Consider the following 22,393-nt stretch of genomic DNA (forward strand, 5'->3'; position numbering starts at 1 on the left):
CCCTCTCCCCCCCCCCCCCAGCAATGTAAACATGGTTTCACTAGGATTGTCGTTAATATTATATAGTATTGCTTTCACTACACAAACCAAGTTGTAGAAAGCTAAGATTGTATCGTTATCTATTAGAAACCTTTTTTTTTTTAAATCCCCCCCAACACACATACAAACATACACAACCTCTGCGTCTCAATAGGAATGCCTCATTTACGTAGAAATCCTTTTTTCTTTTTCTTTTTATGTGTGCTTTTTCCCTCCTCCTCCTCCTCCTCCTCCTCCTTAGATTTATCCCATTGTTTTGTTAATTTCTTCTTCTTTTTTTTTTTTCAGTCCTTCGATAAACAGTTTAATGCATTTTCTGGTCTCTTAAGAAAACGTCAACAACCTGAAACTGAACCTGAACGCTGGTGGGAAACACAATGTCTTCTGGACCACACATCACCAGGACTCTCTCTCTCTCTCTCGCTCTCTCTCTCACTCTGTCGATCGATCACACGTATTATAATTGTTTTGCCCGCAGAGAAACCATGTTAATTCATGTACGGTATTATTATATTATTACATTATCACTTTAAATGCCAGTGGTTCCTAAACTTTATGTCAAGGACGCCCCAAATTGTCACTTATCAGCCCGCGGACCCCCCATTTAAAAAGATATGCCTGCAGGAACCCCCCCCCCCCCCCCCCCCCCCTCATAAGAGAAGATGTGTGATTTTCAACCCGTTTAACTTCCAAGGACCCCCAGTTTGACCCCCGATGGGTACGAACGGGTCCATTTGTACACTCTCTGAGTTACAGACCCATAAGGGTCCATTTGTACACTCTCTGAGTTACAGACCCATAAGGGTCCATTTGTACACTCTCTGAGTTACAGACCCATAAGGGTCCATTTGTACACTCTCGGCGTTACAGACCCATAAGGGTCCATTTGTACACTCTCTGAGTTACAGACCCATAAGGGTCCATTTGTACCCTCTCAGAGTTACAGACCCATAAGGTTCCGTCCCCACTTTGGAAACCACTGCTTTAATCATATATTGATCATAATCGATTTCAAATGTTTGAGATCATCGGAGCAGAAACCTCTTCTCCATATTTTCGTGGTTTTCTTTTCGTAAACAAAACGTTGTGATTACATGATTAAAAAAAAATCTGAATGCCGGGACAACGTACAGTTTGGCCTCGAGAGGTTTCCACTTTGTCTCTGTTGACAAAAAAAATGTTCCACACCTTTTCAAACGTTAAACGTTAAACGGTCAAAACCCGCAGAAATATGCTGATCTATTAAGATCTAACCGGATCAGCTATTTCCACTATTGTAAAACATTAAAAAAAATATATATATATAATATATATATATATATAGCTAAATTATTATGGAGTGACTTCTTTGTATATTTGGCACATCTGCCCCGTGCAGTTTTCGTTTTAAAAAGCCTTACAAGACGAGACCGGAAATGCTATTTGGAATTTCGTGATCGTGACAGGCCCACACACTCACACACACACACACACACACACACACACACACGCACACACCGTCCCAGCGCTGCTGCCTCCGTCCCCTTGCCTGGTCAGCGCCAAACCAAGCCCTCTCCAGCATGATTGAGCGAACAGCGCCGGCCGTCCCAAACAGGAATATGTCATTGTTGTGCATAGAGCTGATAAGGATTCAATTAAGGTTTAAAACAAATGAAACAAACACATCTCTGTGTGTGTGTGTGTGTGTGTGTGTGTGTGTGTGTTGGGTTTGATTACTTTTAGCCCCCAATGTATCCACACCTTTTCCTGGGCTGTGTGTGCGCGCCAGTTCCTGTCTTATTTGATCCAATGAAAGCCAATGAAACTGGTCAGATGACCAATGATATCAACAGGAACTGGAGCACACACACACACAGCCCAGGAAAAGTGTGGATACTTTTGTCTGTAGATAGCACGCCCCCTGTGTCTGTAGATAGCACGCCCTGTGTCTGTAGATAGCACGCCCTGTGTCTGTAGATAGCACGCCCTGTGTCTGTAGATAGCACGCCCTGTGTCTGTAGATAGCACGCCCTGTGTCTGTAGATAGCACGCCCTGTGTCTGTAGATAGCACGCCCTGTGTCTGTAGATAGCACGCCCTGTGTCTGTAGATAGCACGCCCCCTGTGTCTGTAGATAGCACGCCCTGTGTCTGTAGATAGCACGCCCTGTGTCTGTAGATAGCACGCCCTGTGTCTGTAGATAGCACGCCCTGTGTCTGTAGATAGCACGCCCTGTGTCTGTAGATAGTCTGTAGATAGCACGCCCTGTGTCTGTAGATAGTCTGTAGATAGTCTGTAGATAGCACGCCCTGTGTCTGTAGATAGCACGCCCTGTGTCTGTAGATAGCACGCCCTGTGTGTCTGTAGATAGCACGCCCTGTGTGTCTGTAGATAGCACACCCTGTGTCTGTAGATAGCACACCCTGTGTCTGTAGATAGCACGCCCTGTGTCTGTAGATAGCACGCCCTGTGTCTGTAGATAGCACGCCCTGTGTCTGTATGAAAAATCGAAGAGCGACTGACATAGAAGACATTTTTAGAATCTGATCTCAGGTCAGAATGGGTCAACCAGCTCGAGCTTGTAGATTGGCTGTTCCCGCTATACGCCACACCCACGTGAAACGTTCCGATTGGCCGTTCCCGCTACGCGACACTCGGTATAATTTGGGGCTTTGGTGAAACCAGCAGGAACCCCTCGACGTATTGTGCTAGTCTGGAACATTGTTGCCCCCCCCCCCCCCCCCCCCCCGCACACACTTTGTGTTTCTGTTTTTTATTGATTTATTTATTCTCATAAATGCCGAGCTAATCTTCCATCGTACGCGTAAGTAGTAGGCTAGATCTCTGCTGTTATGTATATGTTATGTTAGACGTCCTATTCATGTATTTACTTAGATTCTGAAGTGTATTTTTATATATATATATATATATATATATATATTTTGTTTTTCTTTTTTTTAAGATTTCAGTTCATCACGAGTCTCTCTCTCTCTCTCTCTCTCTCTCTCTCTCGTCCGTTCTCGTCAAAGAACAGCAACAACATGTTTGTATAATAATCGACCTGTCCTTTGCGGCGATTTCACGAGCGCAACAAACACAAACAAACAAACAAACAAAAAAGAAATGCGCCTTCCGGGACAACGAATCAAAATCTCTACTCGAACTCCTCCGGTTCCTCCTCCTCCTCCGGCTCCTCCTCCCCCTCCCCCTCCCCCTCCAGGTGATTGGAGGAGGAGGCGGTGGGCTGTGGGCGTGGCTGGGCCAGACTCCTCCCCCTCCCCCGCCGCCTCCCCCCCCTCCTCCTCCTCCTGGCGGGACAGCGTTGCCACGGTGACGATGCGGGGGGAGGAGCTCAGGGCGTCGTCGTCGTGGACGACCTCGTCGTCTCCGTCCTCCTCCTCCAGGTCGTCCGTGGTGATGATGGCCACGGAGGCTCCGCCCCCCTTCTTGTTCTGGTGCGTCTTGATGTGCTTGGAGAGGTGGTCGCTGCGCATGAAGCGCTTGGAGCACTCCGGGCACTCGAAGCGCTTCTCCCCTGAGCCAGCAAGAGAGAGAGAGACATTATGAACATGAAGCGCTTCTCCCCTGAGCCAGCAAGAGAGAGAGAGAGAGAGACATTATGAACATGAAGCGCTTCTCCCCTGAGCCAGCAAGAGAGAGAGAGAGAGAGACATTATGAACATGAAGCGCTTCTCCCCTGAGCCAGCAAGAGAGAGAGAGAGAGAGAGAGACATTATGAACATGAAGCGCTTCTCCCCTGAGCCAGCAAGAGAGAGAGAGAGAGACATTATGAACATGAAGAGCTTCTCCCCTGAGCCAGCAAGAGAGGGAGAGAGACATTATGAACATGAAGAGCTTCTCCCCTGAGCCAGCAAGAGAGAGAGAGAGACATTATGAACATGAAGCACTTCTCCCCTGAGCCAGCAAGAGAGAGAGAGAGACATTATGAACATGAAGAGCTTCTCCCTTGAGCCAGCAAGAGAGAGAGAGAGAGACATTATGAACATGAAGAGCTTCTCCCCTGAGCCAGCAAGAGAGAGAGAGAGACATTATGAACATGAAGCGCTTCTCCCCTGAGCCAGCAAGAGAGAGAGAGAGACATTATGAACATGAAGAGCTTCTCCCCTGAGCCAGCAAGAGAGAGAGAGAGACATTATGAACATGAAGCACTTCTCCCCTGAGCCAGCAAGAGAGAGAGAGAGACATTATGAACATGAAGCACTTCTCCCCTGAGCCAGCAAGAGAGAGAGAGAGAGAGACATTATGAACATGAAGAGCTTCTCCCCTGAGCCAGCAAGAGAGGGAGAGAGACATTATGAACATGAAGCGCTTCTCCCCTGAGCCAGCAAGAGAGAGAGAGACATTATGAACATGAAGAGCTTCTCCCCTGAGCCAGCAAGAGAGGGAGAGAGACATTATGAACATGAAGCGCTTCTCCCCTGAGCCAGCAAGAGAGAGAGAGAGACATTATGAACATGAAGAGCTTCTCCCCTGAGCCAGCAAGAGAGAGAGAGAGACATTATGAACATGAAGAGCTTCTCCCCTGAGCCAGCAAGAGAGAGAGAGAGACATTATGAACATGAAGAGCTTCTCCCCTGAGCCAGCAAGAGAGAGAGAGAGAGACATTATGAACATGAAGAGCTTCTCCCCTGAGCCAGCAAGAGAGAGAGAGAGAGAGACATTATGAACATGAAGCACTTCTCCCCTCCACAGCACCCTCCCCAGTACCTGTGTGTGCGTGTGTGTGTGTTCTGCTCTCTCCACAGCTCCCTCCCCAGTACCTGTGTGTGTGTGTGTGTTCTGCTCTCTCCACAGCTCTCTCCACAGCTCCCTCCCCAGTACCTGTGTGTGTGTGTGTGTGTGTGTGTGTGTTCTGCTCTCTCCACAGCTCCCTCCCCAGTACATGTGTGTGTGTGTTCTGCTCTCTCCACAGCTCCCTCCCCAGTACCTGTGTGTGTGTGTGTGTGTGTTCTGCTCACGCCACAGCACCCTCCCCAGCCAGTATACCTGTGTGTGTGTCTTGTGCTCTCTCCACAGCTCCCTCCCTAGTATGTGTGTGTGTGTGTGTGTGTGTGTGTGTGTGTGTTCTGCTCACGCCACAGCTCCCTCCCCAGCCTGCAGTAGTATACCTGTGTGCGTCCTGCGGTGTCTCTGCAGCTCGTCGCTGCGCGTGAAGCGCTTGCCGCAGAAGATCCAGTTGCAGACGAAGGGCCGCTCCCCGGTGTGCCAGCGGAGGTGCGCCCGCAGGTGGGACGTCTTGCCGTAGACCTTCCCGCAGCCCTCCATGTGGCAGATGTGCTGCTTCTTCTTGGACGGGTCGGCACTGTTCCTGCAACGAGGTCGTTGTAGTCAACGCTCTGATAGGCCGACACCACGGTGCGTATTCAGGGGCGTGACGCTGTGACTCCGCCCACCCCCCCGGGAGGGAAGTTGTGATTTTCTCTCGTTCACTGCGATGCAATTTGCGGCATTTCCAAAACAATATTGCGCAGAGTATAGCGGTTATCAAACGTATTTGCGATGCCATACGTTGAAAGATCTGTTGCCCCGTGGACAATAAGGCACGCTGTATACCTCCGCAAGTTAGATATTATCGGCATATATAGATGTTTGTCCGTAATGTGATTAAGGATTGGACCGAGTTGCAATTGACAGCCATAGAAAAGTCTTACCCCGGCGAAAACCGGATGTGACATTTGTCACAGCGTTCCTGTCTAGCGTTGGTGTCAGTCTATTGGGCAGCCATTATTAACCCATTCTGGGCAGGAACCCGTTTCAAAGCGTTATGTTATCGAGCACCGAAGTCCTGACGTAACTCGCTCATTCCTTCGATTCCCCCTGCTGGTTCGCGGAAGTAATTTATCTGTGGAGATTAACATGGGGGGGATCTTAACACGTGCGCCACATTTTCACGATTTGTCCAAAAAATAGCAGATCTACAAGCTCGCAGATCATGAGCTTGTAGATCTGCTATTTTTCAATAGCTAAAGCATAACATCATGTTATGCTTTAGCTATTGAAAAATAGCAGATCTACAAGCTCATAGCGCGCCACCGAGTGGCACGCTACGAGCTTGTAGGTCTGCTATTTTTGAAAAATCGACTGACATAGAAACATAGCTTTTTCAGAAAACTGTCAGGATGTAGAAGAACATTTATAGAATCTGATCTCAGGTCAGAATGGAAAACTGTCATGGATGTACAGTAGAAGACATTTATAGAATCTGATCTCAGGTCAGAATGGAAAACTGTCATGGATGTAGAAGACATTTATAGAATCTGATCTCAGGTCAGAATGGAAAACTGTCATGGATGTAGAAGACATTTATAGAATCTGATCTCAGGTCAGAATGGAAAACTGTCATGGATGTAGAAGACATTTATAGAATCTGATCTCAGGTCAGAATGGAAAACTGTCATGGATGTAGAAGACATTTATAGAATCTGATCTCAGGTCAGAATGGAAAACTGTCATGGATGTAGAAGACATTTATAGAATCTGATCTCAGGTCAAAATGGAAAACTGTCATGGATGTAGAAGACATTTATAGAATCTGATCTCAGGTCAGAATGGAAAACTGTCATGGATGTAGAAGACATTTATAGAATCTGATCTCAGGTCAGAATGGAAAACTGTCATGGATGTAGAAGACATTTATAGAATCTGATCTCAGGTCAGAATGGAAAACTGTCATGGATGTAGAAGACATTTATAGAATCTGATCTCAGGTCAGAATGGAAAACTGTCATGGATGTAGAAGACATTTATAGAATCTGATCTCAGGTCAAAATGGAAAACTGTCATGGATGTAGAAGACATTTATAGAATCTGATCTCAGGTCAGAATGGAAAACTGTCATGGATGTAGAAGACATTTATAGAATCTGATCTCAGGTCAGAATGGGTTAAAACACAAAAAAAATGGCGTTCCCGTCCTGGATGGGATAACGGAGCCGGAACGCTCGCTATAACTGATTGATTTGGGACCGACATACAGCAGACTTGTTCAGTACAGTTCGTACAGTATAAGAGCCACAGGTCATCTACTGTACTAGCCCAGGGGGCTTTTACTGTCTCCTATAGTACCATAATCTAGCATGGCGTTTGGGAAACACTTGGAGCATTCATATTTCTGACGTTGTAAATGTCTACGGTTCTATTGGGTTGAAACCGGGGCGAAGGATATCGGCATACCGTCTGGGTGCTTCTAAATCTGGCCTGGTGACAGGGAGAAAACATTCATAGTAGCTTTTGATTTTTTTTTGTTCAGCATTTGTGACCACATTTGACTGAGGGGCTGCCATTGGATTTTCATGTCATGTGAAAGCAGGGAATCATAGCTTCAAATTGACATGTCGGTTGTTCAGTTTGACCCACCGGTTTAGGAGATATGGCTTATAGAGTAATTAATGTCTTGCAGAGAAACAGCGAGTTGAGAAAACGGGCTTGAAAGGTTCACTTCTGTGGACTCTAACATTACACCTATAGCTACATGTTTAAGCATTTATTTCATATTTACATGTCTTCTGTGGACTCTAACATTACACCTATAGCTACATGTTTAAGCATTTATTTAATATTTACATCATGTCTTCTGTGGACTCTAACATTACACCTATAGCTACATGTTTAAGCATTTATTTCATATTTACATGTCGATTTCAGCTCCGACACTTATTTCAGACATGCTCTAGTATGTGAAGAGTCTGCCTGTGCGATTAACTCATTTTGAAAAAAAGAAACATAGGTTTTTTTGTTGTCATGATTTAGAAGACGTTTTATAGAATTGAGCCTATAGGAAAGGAAAGGAAAGGTACTATGTTTACCCAGGGTAACTGGACTAAAGGTACTATGTTTACCTAGGGTAACTGGACTAAAGGTACTATGTTTACCCAGGGTAACTGGACTAAAGGTACTATGTTTACCCAGGGTAACTGGACTAAAGGTACTATGTTTACCCAGGGTAACTGGACTAAAGGTACTATGTTTACCCAGGGTAACTGGACTAAGCATCAGATACTTGTTTACAGCCAGGCCCTGCTTATTTCATAGAACATTTCATGGTAGTGGTTCAATGCCTTGTCCAAGGGGCCACAGGTTAATCTGAAAAGGGTTGAAAACTTGGAGTATATATGAATAGAGAGAGACGGCACCAGATTTCTCCTCCCTCGTCCACTTGCATTAAGTTGCTCTAAAGCGCATGAGGCGATTTCACTCCTCCTTCCGGGTATATAGGAACAGAGTGCATTCTGGGATGGATCGGGCCCAAACACATGAACGTGCTGGTCCGTTGACTATCATTGCACGCGTTCACGTGTGAAACAGCGTTCACGTGTGAAACAGCGTTCACAGGTCATCATGAACGTGGCGCAATGACAGTCAACGGACCAGCGCCGCCCGTTCACGGTTTGGGTCCAAACTGCAATACCACTATATGTCCATTTGGCCTCAGGGTTTCCTCTGTGTGCCGTCTCTATTAACCCATTCTGACCTGAGATCAGATTCATACGAGGTTTCCACTTGACACACACTAGGTCTGATTAACCCATTCTGACCTGAGATCAGATTCATACGAGGTTTCCACTTGACACACACTAGGTCTGATTAACCCATTCTGACCTGAGATCAGATTCATACGAGGTTTCCACTGGACAACACACTGGTCTGATTAACCCATTCTGACCTGAGATCAGATTCTAAAAAATGTCAGTCGTTCTTCGATTTTTCAAAAAAAAAAAACCTACAAGCAGACCTACAAGCAGACCTACAAGCTCATAGCGCGCCACTCGGTGGCGCCACTCGGTGGCGCCACTCGGTGGCGCGCTATGAGCTTGTAGATCTGCTATTTTTCAATAGCTAAAGCATAACATGATGCTATAACACCAAAATGGGTTCCCGTTCAGAATGGGTTAATACAGTATATATATACTCTAAGGTTGAAAACCACTGGTATAATACAGGATCAGCTGCCATGCAGGGCTGGGTTTTGGTTATCTGCACACGCACAACGTCCCCTCTGGGACAAACAAACAAACAAAACCACGATGGATGTGGGGAAGTAGGGGAAGTTATGAATTGATTCAAACCCCTCAAACATGAGGGCATAATATGAGGTATGCGGTCAGCTGTATGGCTGGCTCAGGGAAGAGGACGCCCCTGCCTTGCATAGTCCCGTGGGAGGCACATCTCAATGATTGGGGCATGATGGGACACAAGCTAAGGCTTGATCACCCTTTAGCTGGCCACCTTTGATGAGGGTGTATATAGTGTTGGAAGGCCGAAACACACCCGCTGATTCAAAGGCACACTACTGAGGATGTGTCCCAAAATTGACATCATGCCCTAGTTAAGAAATACACCTCCTCTCTTAACACATTTAGTACCGGAACTGCATCAAAATAAAGGCGCTGCTTGCGCCAGAGTAATCGCCAGAGTAGTGATCGCTTCTATTTTGAAAGCCATGAACCGGAAATACTTTCTTTAAAAAGTTGACTGACAAAGTGACCTCAAAATCTCCGATCATCTTAATATATTTATATACGCTCCAAAAAGAGTTCATATTTTGCGGGAGAGACGGATGAGGAGCAGAAATGCAGCGCCAGCATATCGATCCATTCATCACCACGGAGAGCGCCCTGGATGAGGAGATACGAGTCATTCTTTCTGCCGCGCTAACATGGGAGTCAATGACAAGCTAATAGTTGCACAGAGCGTTAGCATACGGCAAGCGAAAAGCGAAATGCCAAAAAAAGAAAAAATAATAATTCTGAATATTATCATCTCGCCCCGCGTCACAGACGTCGTAGGCACCTCTCGGTTCCAATCCTTATGACGTTTCAGGACGTATTATGTACAAAATGTGTTAACATCAAGGCAATCTCATGTGAGCCCACACCATCTATTGGCACAGGCTAATTATTCTGTGGTAAATGCTATAGTTAAACGCATTTAACCCTTTGATGTGAATCAATTAGACCCGACGTCGATATTAACAAAAAAAAAGTTTTCTAAATCCTGACAGTTTTCTGAAAAACCTATTTTTCGATGTCAGCGGTGCTCAACCTTTTTCACGTCAAGGACCCCCAGAATTGTATGTATTTGGCCGTCGACCCCCCATCTGAAAATATGTTGTTCCAGGGACCCCCCCCCCCCCCCATGAAGTTAAAAACAAACATTCACTGTGAAATAATATATAATATAAATAACATTATGGGGGGGGACTATAGGACGTCCATACCTCCCCTCTCCGTCGCGGCAGTTGGGACAGGAGCAGGCCACCCGCCGGAGCCTCTTGCTGGGCGGACCCTCCTGGTCCGAGGAGCTCTGGACCGAGCCCAGCTGGTCGGGGCTCAGTGACGAGCCCCCCAGAGGCGCCGCCACGTTGCCCAGGGTCACGGTCACCGGCGACCCCTGCACTTTGACCCCGTCCTGACCCTGCGTTTGACCTGGAGGGACGGAGGGAGGGAGGGCAGCGGGTGAACACTTAAGGTGACGTCATGTTGTAGTTCGGTGGTCACCTCAGTGACGTCATGTTGTAGTTCGGTGGTCACCTCAGTGACGTCATGTTGTAGTTCGGTGGTCACCTCAGTGACGTCATGTTGTAGTTCGGTGGTCACCTCACCACCGTAAATCCAGACTATGTATGAGCCTTTAGATAGAGTGACTCTCACCCTTGTTACTGTGTGTCGTTTTGGTCAATGCTTATAGTTTTTGTCACCTTACCCTGTAGGCTGGTGATGGTCAACGGTCTACCCTTACCCTGTAGGCTGGTGATGGTCAACGGTCTACCCTTACCCTGTAGGCTGGTGATGGTCAGCGGTCTACCCTTACCCTGTAGGCTGGTGATGGTCAGTGGTCTACCCTTACCCTGTAGGCTGGTGATGGTCAGCAGTCTACCCTTACCCTGTAGGCTGGTGATGGTCAGTGGTCTACCCTTACCCTGTAGGCTGGTGATGGTCAGTGGTCTACCCTTACCCTGTAGGCTGGTGATGGTCTACCCTTACCCTGTAGGCTGGTGATGGTCAGCGATCTACCCTTACCCTGTAGGCTGGTGATGGTCAGAGGTCTACCCTTACCCTGTAGGCTGGTGATGGTCAGTGGTCTACCCTTACCCTGTAGGCTGGTGATGGTCAGTGGTCTACCCTTACCCTGTAGGCTGGTGATGGTCAGTGGTCTACCCTTACCCTGTAGGCTGGTGATGGTCTACCCTTACCCTGTAGGCTGGTGATGGTCAGTGGTCTACCCTTACCCTGTAGGCTGGTGATGGTCAGTGGTCTACCCTTACCCTGTAGGCTGGTGATGGTCTACCCTTACCCTGTAGGCTGGTGATGGTCTACCCTTACCCTGTAGGCTGGTGATGGTCAGTGGTCTACCCTTACCCTGTAGGCTGGTGATGGTCAGTGGTCTACCCTTACCCTGTAGGCTGGTGATGGTCTACCCTTACCCTGTAGGCTGGTGATGGTCAGAGGTCTACCCTTACCCTGTAGGCTGGTGATGGTCAGTGGTCTACCCTTACCCTGTAGGCTGGTGATGGTCAGCGGTCTACCCTTACCCTGTAGGCTGGTGATGGTCTACCCTTACCCTGTAGGCTGGTGATGGTCAGTGGTCTACCCTTACCCTGTAGGCTGGTGATGGTCTACCCTTACCCTGTAGGCTGGTGATGGTCAGAGGTCTACCCTTACCCTGTAGGCTGGTGATGGTCAGTGGTCTACCCTTACCCTGTAGGCTGGTGATGGTCTACCCTTACCCTGTAGGCTGGTGATGGTCAGAGGTCTACCCTTACCCTGTAGGCTGGTGATGGTCAGAGGTCTACCCTTACCCTGTAGGCTGGTGATGGTCAGAGGTCTACCCTTACCCTGTAGGCTGGTGATGGTCAGCGGGACGCCCTGCATCTGGACCGTGTGGCCGCCGGCCGCCACGCCCCCCAGGCCGGCGATGCTGACGGTCTGCACGCCCGAGACGCCGCCCGGGTTGATCTGCGCGGCGCTCAGCGTGAGCGGCGTCCCGCCCAGGGACAGCAGCTGGCCGCCGTGCCCCGTGACGCCGCCCCCCATGGGCATGCCGGTGGCCAGCGTGAGCTGCTGGGGCAGACCCTGGTGACCCTGCAGCGACATGCCGCCCGGCAGCTGCAGGGTCTGCCAGGTGATGGCGCCAGAGGGCGACAGGGTGGGCGTGCGGATCAGCACCTGCTGGTTCTGGAACGCCTGGATGGGGGGGGGGGGGGGGGGATATGCAAAGATTTAATATCACAATGTTTTTCTTTTTTTAATATATATTTTTATCCTACGATTTTGTAACCCATTTCTCACCCCCTGTGTCAATCATCTAATGTGATCCTGGGCTCTACACACCCTCCGCCAACCTAGTCCCCATATATGGGGGACAAGGGGAGACCAACCTAGTCCCCATATATGGGGGACAAGGGGAGAGCAACCTAGTCCCCATATATGAGGGACAAGGGGAGACCAGCCTAGTCCCCATATATGGGGGACAAGGGGAGAGCAACCTAGTCCCCATATATGGGGGACAAGGGGAGAGCAACCTAGTCCCCATATATGGGGGACAAGGGGAGAGCAACCTAGTCCCCATATATGGGGGACAAGGGGAGAGCAACGGACTTGAACTCATGCTTCCTTCATGCCTGAGTGTCCAAGTTGCTCCTTAACACCTGACAGGGGGGAGTTTCCCTGGTTGGACGTAGCGTAGCGCGTGGAAGAAACACGTTATTCCAACCAGTTCCTTTCCCCTCCATCAGGCGCCCCGGCTGGCCAGGGGGAGGCAGTATAGAGACCAGTTCCTTTCCCCTCCATCAGGCGCCCCGGCTGGCCAGGGGGAGGCAGTATAGAGACCAGTTCCTTTCCCCTCCATCAGGCGCCCCGGCTGGCCAGGGGGAGGCAGTATAGAGACCAGTTCCTTTCCCCTCCATCAGGCGCCCCGGCTGGCCAGGGGGAGGCAGTATAGAGACCAGTTCCTTTCCCCTCCATCAGGCGCCCCGGCACAATGTTTTTTTACAAGCAGTATCACGATCACGATACACTCTGGCCCTCATTTATCAACGCGGCGTACGCTACGGCATTAAGCAACTAGTCCACTAGTAAATCAACTAGTCGACTAGTAAATCCACTAGTCAACCTTGTTGGTACTTGTTGATTTTTTATTTTATTTTTTTAGGCTTCAAGATCAGGTAGATTATAGTTATAGTCACCAATGTACACAGTTTTTAAATATTTACAAATATTTATTTCCCACCCACCCCCCCCCCCCCTTACCTGGATGGGCTGCAGCGTCTGTCCCGGGCCCAGTTGGAAGGTCTGGATGTGCTGCTGGGGCTGCTGGGCTGTGGTTCCCTTTGGAGAGGAGTTTAGTGGAGAGGAGTTCAGAGTTTAGCGGTGCACAATATTAATCTAATAGATCTAGATTCAAAGACACCTTACTATGCAGTCTAATTTCTGAACGAATCAAAGACACCTTCCTATGCAGTCTAAAAGCTACTATACGGCCTGTTTTGAAGCCGAATATACAAAAGATATTTTGACACTACTTTTCTTTCACTTAAAGGAGGAAACAAAAAAGATACAAAAAGAGAGAACTATGACTCATTTGATAGCATACAGTAGAATAGATCACCCAGGTTTTATGGTTTTTCAATCCCCACACGTGTGCGCGTGCGTGTATGTATAAGTGTTGCAACACTTCAAATGTAGAATATGAAATGAAATGAAATTTGAAATACGGAAGTTTACGGAATGTATTGTAGTCTATGGGGCTCGCGTGAGTACATAACCACGTGACCGGGCTGTTTTCTGCCCCCTCAATGTCGCAACTCGTACTATAGTGTGTGTGGGAATAGGGATAGGGCGGCCTGGCTGGGTGTATGACTTGACTACGGCGGCCTGAATGATTCAGCCCTGCTGTGAGATATGATCTGGACAACAGATGTCAATATGAAGTTGAAGATAACATTGACCACTTCTGTGTCTTAGTCATACTTCTCTCTCCTTTCTGTTGTAATCTTTGTTGTCATCAGACGGACAGCTTGGTCATATACTTCTCTCTTTGTTGACGTTTTGTTAACTCATCCTCCTGCCGTTAACCCAGTGGTGGAAAGTAAATAAGTACATTTACTCAAATACTGTACTTAAGTACAACTTTGAGGAAAGGAACTGGTTGGAATAACGGGTTCCTTCCACGCGCTACAGCGTCCAACCAGGGAAACTCCCCCCTGTCAGGTGTAAAAGGAGCAACTTGGACACTTCAGGCATGAAGGAAGCATGAGTTCAAGTCCGTTGCTCTCCCCTTGTCCCCCATATATGGGGACTAGGTTGGTCTCCCCTTGTCCCCCATATATGGGGACTAGGTTGGTCTCCCCAGGTCCCCCATATATGGGGACTAGGTTGGTCTCCCCTTGTCCCCCATATATGGGGACTAGGTTGGTCTCCCCTTGTCCCCCATATATGGGGACTAGGTTGGTCTCCCCTTGTCCCCCATATATGGGGACTAGGTTGGTCTCCCCAGGTCCCCCATATATGGGGACTAGGTTGGTCTCCCCAGGTCCCCCATATATGGGGACTAGGTTGGTCTCCCCTTGTCCCCCATATATGGGGACTAGGTTGGTCTCCCCTTGTCCCCCATATATGGGGACTAGGTTGGTCTCCCCTTGTCCCCCATATATGGGGACTAGGCTGGTGGAGGGTGTGTAGAGCCCAGGATCACATTAGATGATTGACACAGGGGTGAAAAATGGGTTACAAAATCGTGGGATGAAAAATGTATTATATATAAAAAGAAAAAGAACAGGAATGGTACCTGGTTTGGCTGCTGGATCTGGATCTGTTGCACCACCTGGTGACCCATCTGACCCACGATCACCTGGACGGAGAGATGTTTCATTTAGTTTTATAGTCTTTTGAGGCAAATTTAAAATAGTTTCAGTCATGCGAAATGTTTTTAGTGTTTTAACCCATTCTGACCTGAGATCAGATTCTAAAAAATGTCTTCTACATCCTGACAGTTTTCCATTCTGACCTGAGATCAGATTCTAAAAATGTCTTCTATGTCCAGTCGCTCTTCGATTTTTCTAAAATAGCAGACCTACAAGCTCGTAGCGCGCCACTCGGTGGCGCGCTATGAGCTTGTAGATCTGCTATTTTTAAATAGCTAAAGCATAACGTAATGCTAACACCAAAAGGGGTTCCCTACTAAAATGGGTTAATTGTAATTTTAGTTACACCCGCGAGGGCAACCAAACCAACATTTATTTAGTCTAGTTTAGTTTTAGTCATCATAGCTTTCGTCCGTGAAAATAAAAAGATAGTCGACGAACATCTTTCTTCATAGTTTTTTTAGTCGACCAAACAGTGTTGATTTCGTCTACTTTTTTCCCTGGCGAAAACAAAAAAGACTAAAAAAAGATATGATGACTAAAACTAAGACAGGATGTAGAAGACTTTTTTTTAATCTGATCTCAGGTCAGAATGGAAAACTGTCAGGATGTAGAAGACATTTTTTAGAATCTGATCTCAGGTCAGAATGGAAAACTGTCAGGATGTAGAAGACATTTTTTAGAATCTGATCTCAGGTCAGAATGGGTTTTAAACAACTAGTAAAAACCCACTATAAAGCGAAAGCCCGGTTCACCTGCTGTATGGTACCGGCCGGGTCGTTCTGTCCCTGCAGCCCGTTGGCCTGGTTGTGGGAGGAGTCCTGGGCCTCGCCGGCCTCGGCCCCGCCCCCCTGCTCCCCCGCCTGCTGCGTCCCGTCCAATGACGACAGGCCCTGCACGTCGCCGCCCACGGTGGTCACCGGCGCGGCGGCGGTCGTGGTCATCAGCTGGTTGCCGTTGGCGATGGAGAAGGTTCCGTCCGCCGCCTGGATGAGCTGCACAGCTCCGCCTCCTAGGGCTGGGGGGCACCGTCACACAACGTTTAAAGGTATACCGACCGTATTCAGTGATTTCAGTCAAAAACCCTTAGGTTTCGTTTTTGCCTTGGGACCCAATACAAGCTTTCATCCAATCAGGATAGAGAACCCAAAAACGAAACCTAAGGTTTTTTGACCCCCAGGGGTTAACTGGGGACAGGGAGGAACTCCTTATATGGTCAGCAAAAAAATAAGTGATATTTGAATTAAGTGAAATCACTAAATATACCTTTAAGTTAGGCTCCGCCTTTCTAGGGCTGGGGCAGCGTCACACAACGTTTACGTTAGGCTCCGCCTATTTTTTTATGTTCAGAGATAATTTGTTTAATTTAAACCATTTTGAAATATTTTCAAGATCGTGATTAGCCTTTGCCATTAGAGCTGAGAAATCAGTATGTGAAATAAATAAATTAGTATCATCTGCAAAAAGTACAGGAAACAAGAAGGACAAAGCTGTGGCCAAATCATTAATATAAATCAGAAATAAGAGTGGTCCTAGTATAGACCCCTGGGGGACCCCACATTTTAAGGTTGCACTCTCTGATGATTTACCGTTGATGATAACAAATTGTTGGCGGTTATGAATATAATTTAAAAACCATGTATGAGTGATTCCAGCAAATCCATAGTGTAGTAACTTTTGAAGAAGAATATCATAGTTAACAGTATCAAATGCTTTAGATAAGTCGAGAAAAATTCCTAGAGCGTATTCATTATTATTGAATGCAGTATGAATTTTATCAACTAATTGAAGAATAGCCATTTCTGTAGAATGATTTTTCCTAAATCCATATTGGTGTTTGTACAGTATGTTATGGTCCTGCAGATGTTCGATCATTCTGTTAAAGACTAATTTCTCCAGAATCTTTGAGAAACATGGGAGAACAGAAATAGGGCGGTAGTTACTAAACACACTATGGTCTCCAGATTTGTAGACAGGAACTACTTTGGCAATTTTAAGGTCATTGGGTATTATTCCAGTTTCTAGAGATTTGGTGAAAATATGGGTCAAAGGCTTAACAATTGAATTTCTAGTTTTAATGATTAAGTTAGATCTGACCTCATCATGACCAGCAGCTGAGTCTTTCATGCACATAATTATGTCCATGATTTCCTTCTCTGTAGGAGGTTTGAAGCTCTGAATAGAAGGATGGTGACCTGTCAGAAACTCTGATGGAGACCCGGCTGTGGGACTTATCCTCTCTGATAGAACTGTACCAATATTAACAAAATAATTGTTAAAAGCATATGCAATGTCAGATGGGTCAGAGTAAACTCTATTTTCATCAACAAATTGAGATGGAAGAGTGGCTGTAGCCTTTTTCCTATTTAGAAGCTGGTTGATGACTCTCCAGGTGGTTTTGATGTTATTTGAAGCCTCATTAAATTTGTCTGAAAAGTACTCTTTCTTAGCAGTTCTAATAAGATGGTTGTAATTGTTGCGATATTTCTTATAATTTGCTATATTCATTGGGGATGGATTAAAGATAAATTTCTTATACAACTTATTCTTAGCTTTCAGAGACTTGTGGAGATCTGGTGTAAACCAGGGTTTTCTAAATGCAGACCTTGTTTGTTTTTTTACTGACAAGAGGAAAGCACCTGTTGAATATAGAGTTAAAGTACTTTAAAAATGACTGATATGCTTGTTCAACATCATCATGGGTGTATACATCATCCCATAGGATTTCATCAATCAACTTCTCAAATTGGTCAACATTTCTGTTGTTAAACACTCTAAACCTTAGAACTTCTGCCTCCTGGTGGTTAACTGAGGCTTTTGATGATTCATTTTCACACAAATTATTAGCGATTTCACAGTTTTTTGGTTGTTGGAAAGTTACAATTTGTATTTCTAATGCCTTTTAGGCTTCGTGATCACAAATCGCACAGGCCAGATTATATGACAAATAACTGAAATATACAAAGAAATCACATTTAATTTAATGTGTGTGTGTGTGTGTGTGTGTGTGTGTGTGTGTGTGTGCTCATCTACAAGCTGATCTACAAGCTGATCTACAAGCTTACAGCACGTCACGAAGTGACTGTTAAAAAAAACTTGCGATCAGACGATGATGTAACAACGGCGCCATGGCCCTACCCCCGCCGCCGATGCTGTTGATGACGGGCAGCGCCAGCGTCATGCCGCCGAGGTTTATGGGTACTGTAGTCATGCCCTGCAGCGCCTGCAGCTGCATGGGGAAGGACTGGGCGGGGCGGATCTGCAGCGGGACGCCCTGACTGGCCGAGCTGGTCAGGATGGCCTGCTGCTGGTTGGCCGGCTGGAGGACGGCCTGGCCCTGGTTGGACGTCGTCTGGATGAGCTGGACCTGAATCCCATCGGTGGAAAGGAAACCCAAGAAGTACATTTTACTGGACCTTCTCCCATTGGTGGAAAGGAAGTAAGTACATTCACTCAAGTACTGTATACTTTATTGTTTTATGTATTAGCATTATGTTATGCTTTAGCTGTTGAAAAACAGCAGACCTACAAGCTCATAGCGCGCCACCGAGTGGCGCGCTATGAGCTTGTAGATCTGCTATTTTTAAAAAATCATGAAAATGCGGCACAAATCTTTGAATATATATTCTTTCGGAAGACTTATTTATTTATTATTTAGACGTCGTCAGGCCTAAATGGGTTTAAAGTACAATTTTGAGGTACCGTATTTGTAATTCTCAGACAAATCTCGGGACAAAGGTTGCACTTTTCCTCCTACAGTTACTTAAACTTTAGTTACTAGTTAGATTTGGATTATTATTATTACAAAACATCGCGGTCGCACATCATCGTACCAAAACACGGTAGTCCCACTTCTACTGTATATTAGTAATATCACAACATAATGTTATATCGTTTATCATTGACCATAATCATTGATCCTGTTGACGTTATAGATTCACGGTCAGGACAACTGGGTCCCGTGTTCGATTCCCGCTGTGGGGCGTGTTCCCTCCTCCGCGTCATCAGTGCCCATACCCAAGGCGGGACCCCTGTGGGTAGGTACCCTCACAAAAAACATGCAGTAATTCTGGTGTCTAAAATGTGTCACATTTTGTCATGACGTCTATGGCCGTTTTTAGCCCAAGATGTGTTGTTTGTGCAAAACTAATGCTTGGAATGGATTCAGAATCATGAAAAGCCCCAAAAAGTTTGACATTTTTGACAATTTTGCCTGCCATAGCATGTTAATGGTAGGGTCACACAAGCAGTGTTGTTTTCGTCGACTAAAACTAAGACGAAAAATGTTCGTCGACTACCTTTTTTCACTGACTAAAACTAAATAAAAACGAATCTATGATGACTAAAACTAAGACTAAATATACTGACAATTTCGTCAACAAATAAAAACTAGACTAAAATGTTAGGAAGGGACTATAGTGGACAAGAGATCCAGTTTTATGCTGGGTTGCATGCTGAAAATAGTGAGATTGTATATCGGCTATTTTCAGCATGCAAACAAAGTGTAAAATATGTCATTACAACGACATCAAGGCCTGTCAAAACACATTTTAGTCGACTAAAACTAAGACTAAACACTGAGACATTCCAGGCGACTAAAATGTGACTAAAACTAAGTGAAAACTATTCAAGAGACTATGACTAAAACTAAAATGGAAATGTGCTGCCAAAAACAACACTGGTCAGAAGAAACACCTATAAAATAAATTGCTCAATACTAACAGCCGGTCAGCAAGTGGATTCATGAATGAATGTAAATAGACAATATTTTAGGCCAATAAAATAAAACTATATACCAAATACTTTAAACAATAAGAAGCCTGTCGGCTGCCAGACTACACTGTCGTGTCTCTTACCCCCTTTCTGAAACCAGCTCCTCGCCACTCGCCCTACACACTTCCACCAGCTCCTCGACACTCGCCCTACACACTTCCACCAGCTCCTCGACACTCGCCCTACACACTTCCACCAGCTCCTCGCCACTCGCCCTACACACTTCCACCAGCTCCTCGCCACTCGCCCTACACACTTCCACTAGCTCCTCGCCACTCGCCCTACACACTTCCACTAGCTCCTCGCCACTCGCCCTACACACTTCCACCAGCTCCTCGCCACTCGCCCTACACACTTCCACTAGCTCCTCGCCACTCGCCCTACACACTTCCACTAGCTCCTCGCCACTCGCCCTACACACTTCCACTAGCTCCTCGCCACTCGCCCTACACACTTCCACTAGCTCCTCGCCACTCGCCCTACACACTTCCACTAGCTCCTCGCCACTCGCCCTACACACTTCCACCAGCTCCTCGCCACTCGCCCTACACACTTCCCCTCGATGTGCGCGTTCACGCGAGGCTGCGCCATATTAAGTGTGGTCCGAAACCAAGGAGCCTTGAGTGGAAGTGGCTCATAAAGCCCTCGAGAGCGAGTCTGTGCCGTTCTAGACTCCGTTGCCTTGTGCAGCCCTGCTCTCTGTCCGCATGGAAACCGCAACCTACAAATGTAACTACCGCCACAAATACATGATAAATAAACTCCTCCTAAACAATCTTCATCTGATGCAGAATAGACAACGCTCCAACTGATGTTCACAAGGGCTCTTTATTTACCCCCACCGTGAAAAAACTATAAATGAAACCACACAAACAAAACAACTTTTAACACAATGATTTATAATCACCATGGATGTATATGACATGTACTTTTTTGACAGTCACGCTGTATTTCCTTTTTCCATATTCATGAAATCCACATGTCACACAAACATACACGATGCAATGCAATATAACTAGTGTACAAACAAAATAACAGGTAATGCAATTGCATGATGGTAACCATGGGTTAGGGTCAGGGTTCCTGACGAGGGAACCTCCCGAGAGCACTTCAAGTCAAGGGACTGGTTTCAGAAAGGGCCATACATACAGTGTTGTTTCTGTCGACTTAAACTAAGACGAAAAATGTTCGTCAACTACCTTTTTTTCACTGACGAAAAACTAAATGAAAACTAAATGAAAACTAAGCTATGATGACTAAAACTAAGACTAAATTTACTGACACAATTTCGTCAACAAATATAAACTAGACTAAAATGTTATGAAGGGACTACTAGTGGACAAGAGATCCAGTATAAGTCATGTTACACTTGCTAAACTGTATAATAATAATAATAAAACTTTATTTGTATAGCACCTTTCATGACATGAAATGCAGCTCAAAGTGCTTTACAGAAAAATGGAGAATAAAAGAAAAGCAAGGCAAGACTTAGTCGACTAAAATCTTATGATATTTAGTCATTCAGACATTCCTGCTGACATTCCTCCGACGTCTGTGTGTGTGTGTGTGTGTGTGTGTGTGTGTGTGTGTGTGTGTGTGGGTGAACGTAATGCACAATCTATATTTAACGTAATGTAGCGCATACACGCTCGCACACACGCGCGCACGCATACACGCACGCACACACAGGCACACACTTCACAAGTGTACGGTAAATAATGTATTTCTTGTTTTTGTTATTTTCCATACCTATGTTTGATTACTTTGTCTTAATATTTGTTAAATTGTATATTAACTTTGGTGAGAACCACATATAAGCCCTCCCTGGGTTTCTTTTCTCACCTGCACACACTTCTCTTTTATTGATGTTACCTTTTTGTACTGTTTTTATTGTGCGAAATAAATTAAACTAAACTAAAAATGTAAAGCGCCTTGGATATATATAAAAGCACCATTTACCATATTTTTTGTATTGTACTGACCTGCTCCGACAGACCCCCGATGGAGGCGGTCCCAGCGGGGCTGATGTGGATCTGCTGTCCGTCTGCGGTCTGCAGGTGTGGGATGACCTGGTACTGGACCCCCCCGGCGCCAGCGCTGGGCATGTTCTGGACCTGGATGATCTGGAACTGCTGCTGCTGCTGGTTCTGGAGGTTAGGCCCGCCCACCATCTTCATCTGGCGGGACACACACCACACAGGGGGGGGTAAAGATACATCAAATCAAGCATCTTTGGGGGGCACGGGTGGCACGGCACAGTCGATTAGTGCTGTCGCCGCCTCACAGCTAGAAGGTCCTGGGTTCGATTCCCGCTGGGGACGCTGTGTGGGCGCTGGTGGCGTGTCCTCAGTGCCCATACACGAGGCGGGGTTGGCGAAAACGGCCTTTCTGTGTGGAGTTTGCATGTTCTCCCCGTGTCCCCTATAGAGTAGGTACCCTCACATGTTCTCCCCGTGTCCCCTATAGAGTAGGTACCCTCACATGTTCTCCCCGTGTCCCCTATAGGGTAGGTACCCTCACATGTTCTCCCCGTGTCCCCTAAAACATGCAGTAATCCTGGTCTCTAAACTGCCTCCCCCTGGCCAGCCGGGGCGCCTGATGGAGGGGAAAGGAACTGGTTGGAATAACGTGTTCCTTCCACGCGCTACGTCCAACCAGGGAAACTCCCCCTGTCAGGTGTAAAGGAGCAACTTGGACACTCAGGCATGAAAGGAATCATGAGT

General features: G+C 46.5%; 1 protein-coding gene across 1 annotated transcript in view; it reads right to left on the bottom strand.

Moving 5' to 3' along the window:
- Positions 1-22,393, bottom strand: part of sp4 (sp4 transcription factor) — a gene marked incomplete at its 3' end in the record, with an annotated part of 36,767 nt that overhangs the window by 5,976 nt on the left and 8,398 nt on the right. The window contains exons 4-12 of the mRNA XM_080787274.1: positions 21,653-21,847; positions 18,036-18,264; positions 15,653-15,915; positions 14,822-14,884; positions 13,285-13,362; positions 11,871-12,219; positions 10,254-10,461; positions 5,147-5,346; positions 3,280-3,552 (exon numbers count right to left, since the gene is read on the bottom strand). Of these exons, the coding sequence (XP_080643400.1) occupies positions 3,280-3,552; positions 5,147-5,346; positions 10,254-10,461; positions 11,871-12,219; positions 13,285-13,362; positions 14,822-14,884; positions 15,653-15,915; positions 18,036-18,264; positions 21,653-21,847 (1,858 nt within the window). The remainder of the gene's footprint in view (positions 1-3,279; positions 3,553-5,146; positions 5,347-10,253; positions 10,462-11,870; positions 12,220-13,284; positions 13,363-14,821; positions 14,885-15,652; positions 15,916-18,035; positions 18,265-21,652; positions 21,848-22,393) is intronic.

The sequence above is a fragment of the Protomyctophum bolini genome (genome assembly GCF_963924005.1).
Source record: "Protomyctophum bolini genome assembly, chromosome: 17".
Classification (NCBI taxonomy): domain Eukaryota; kingdom Metazoa; phylum Chordata; class Actinopteri; order Myctophiformes; family Myctophidae; genus Protomyctophum; species Protomyctophum bolini.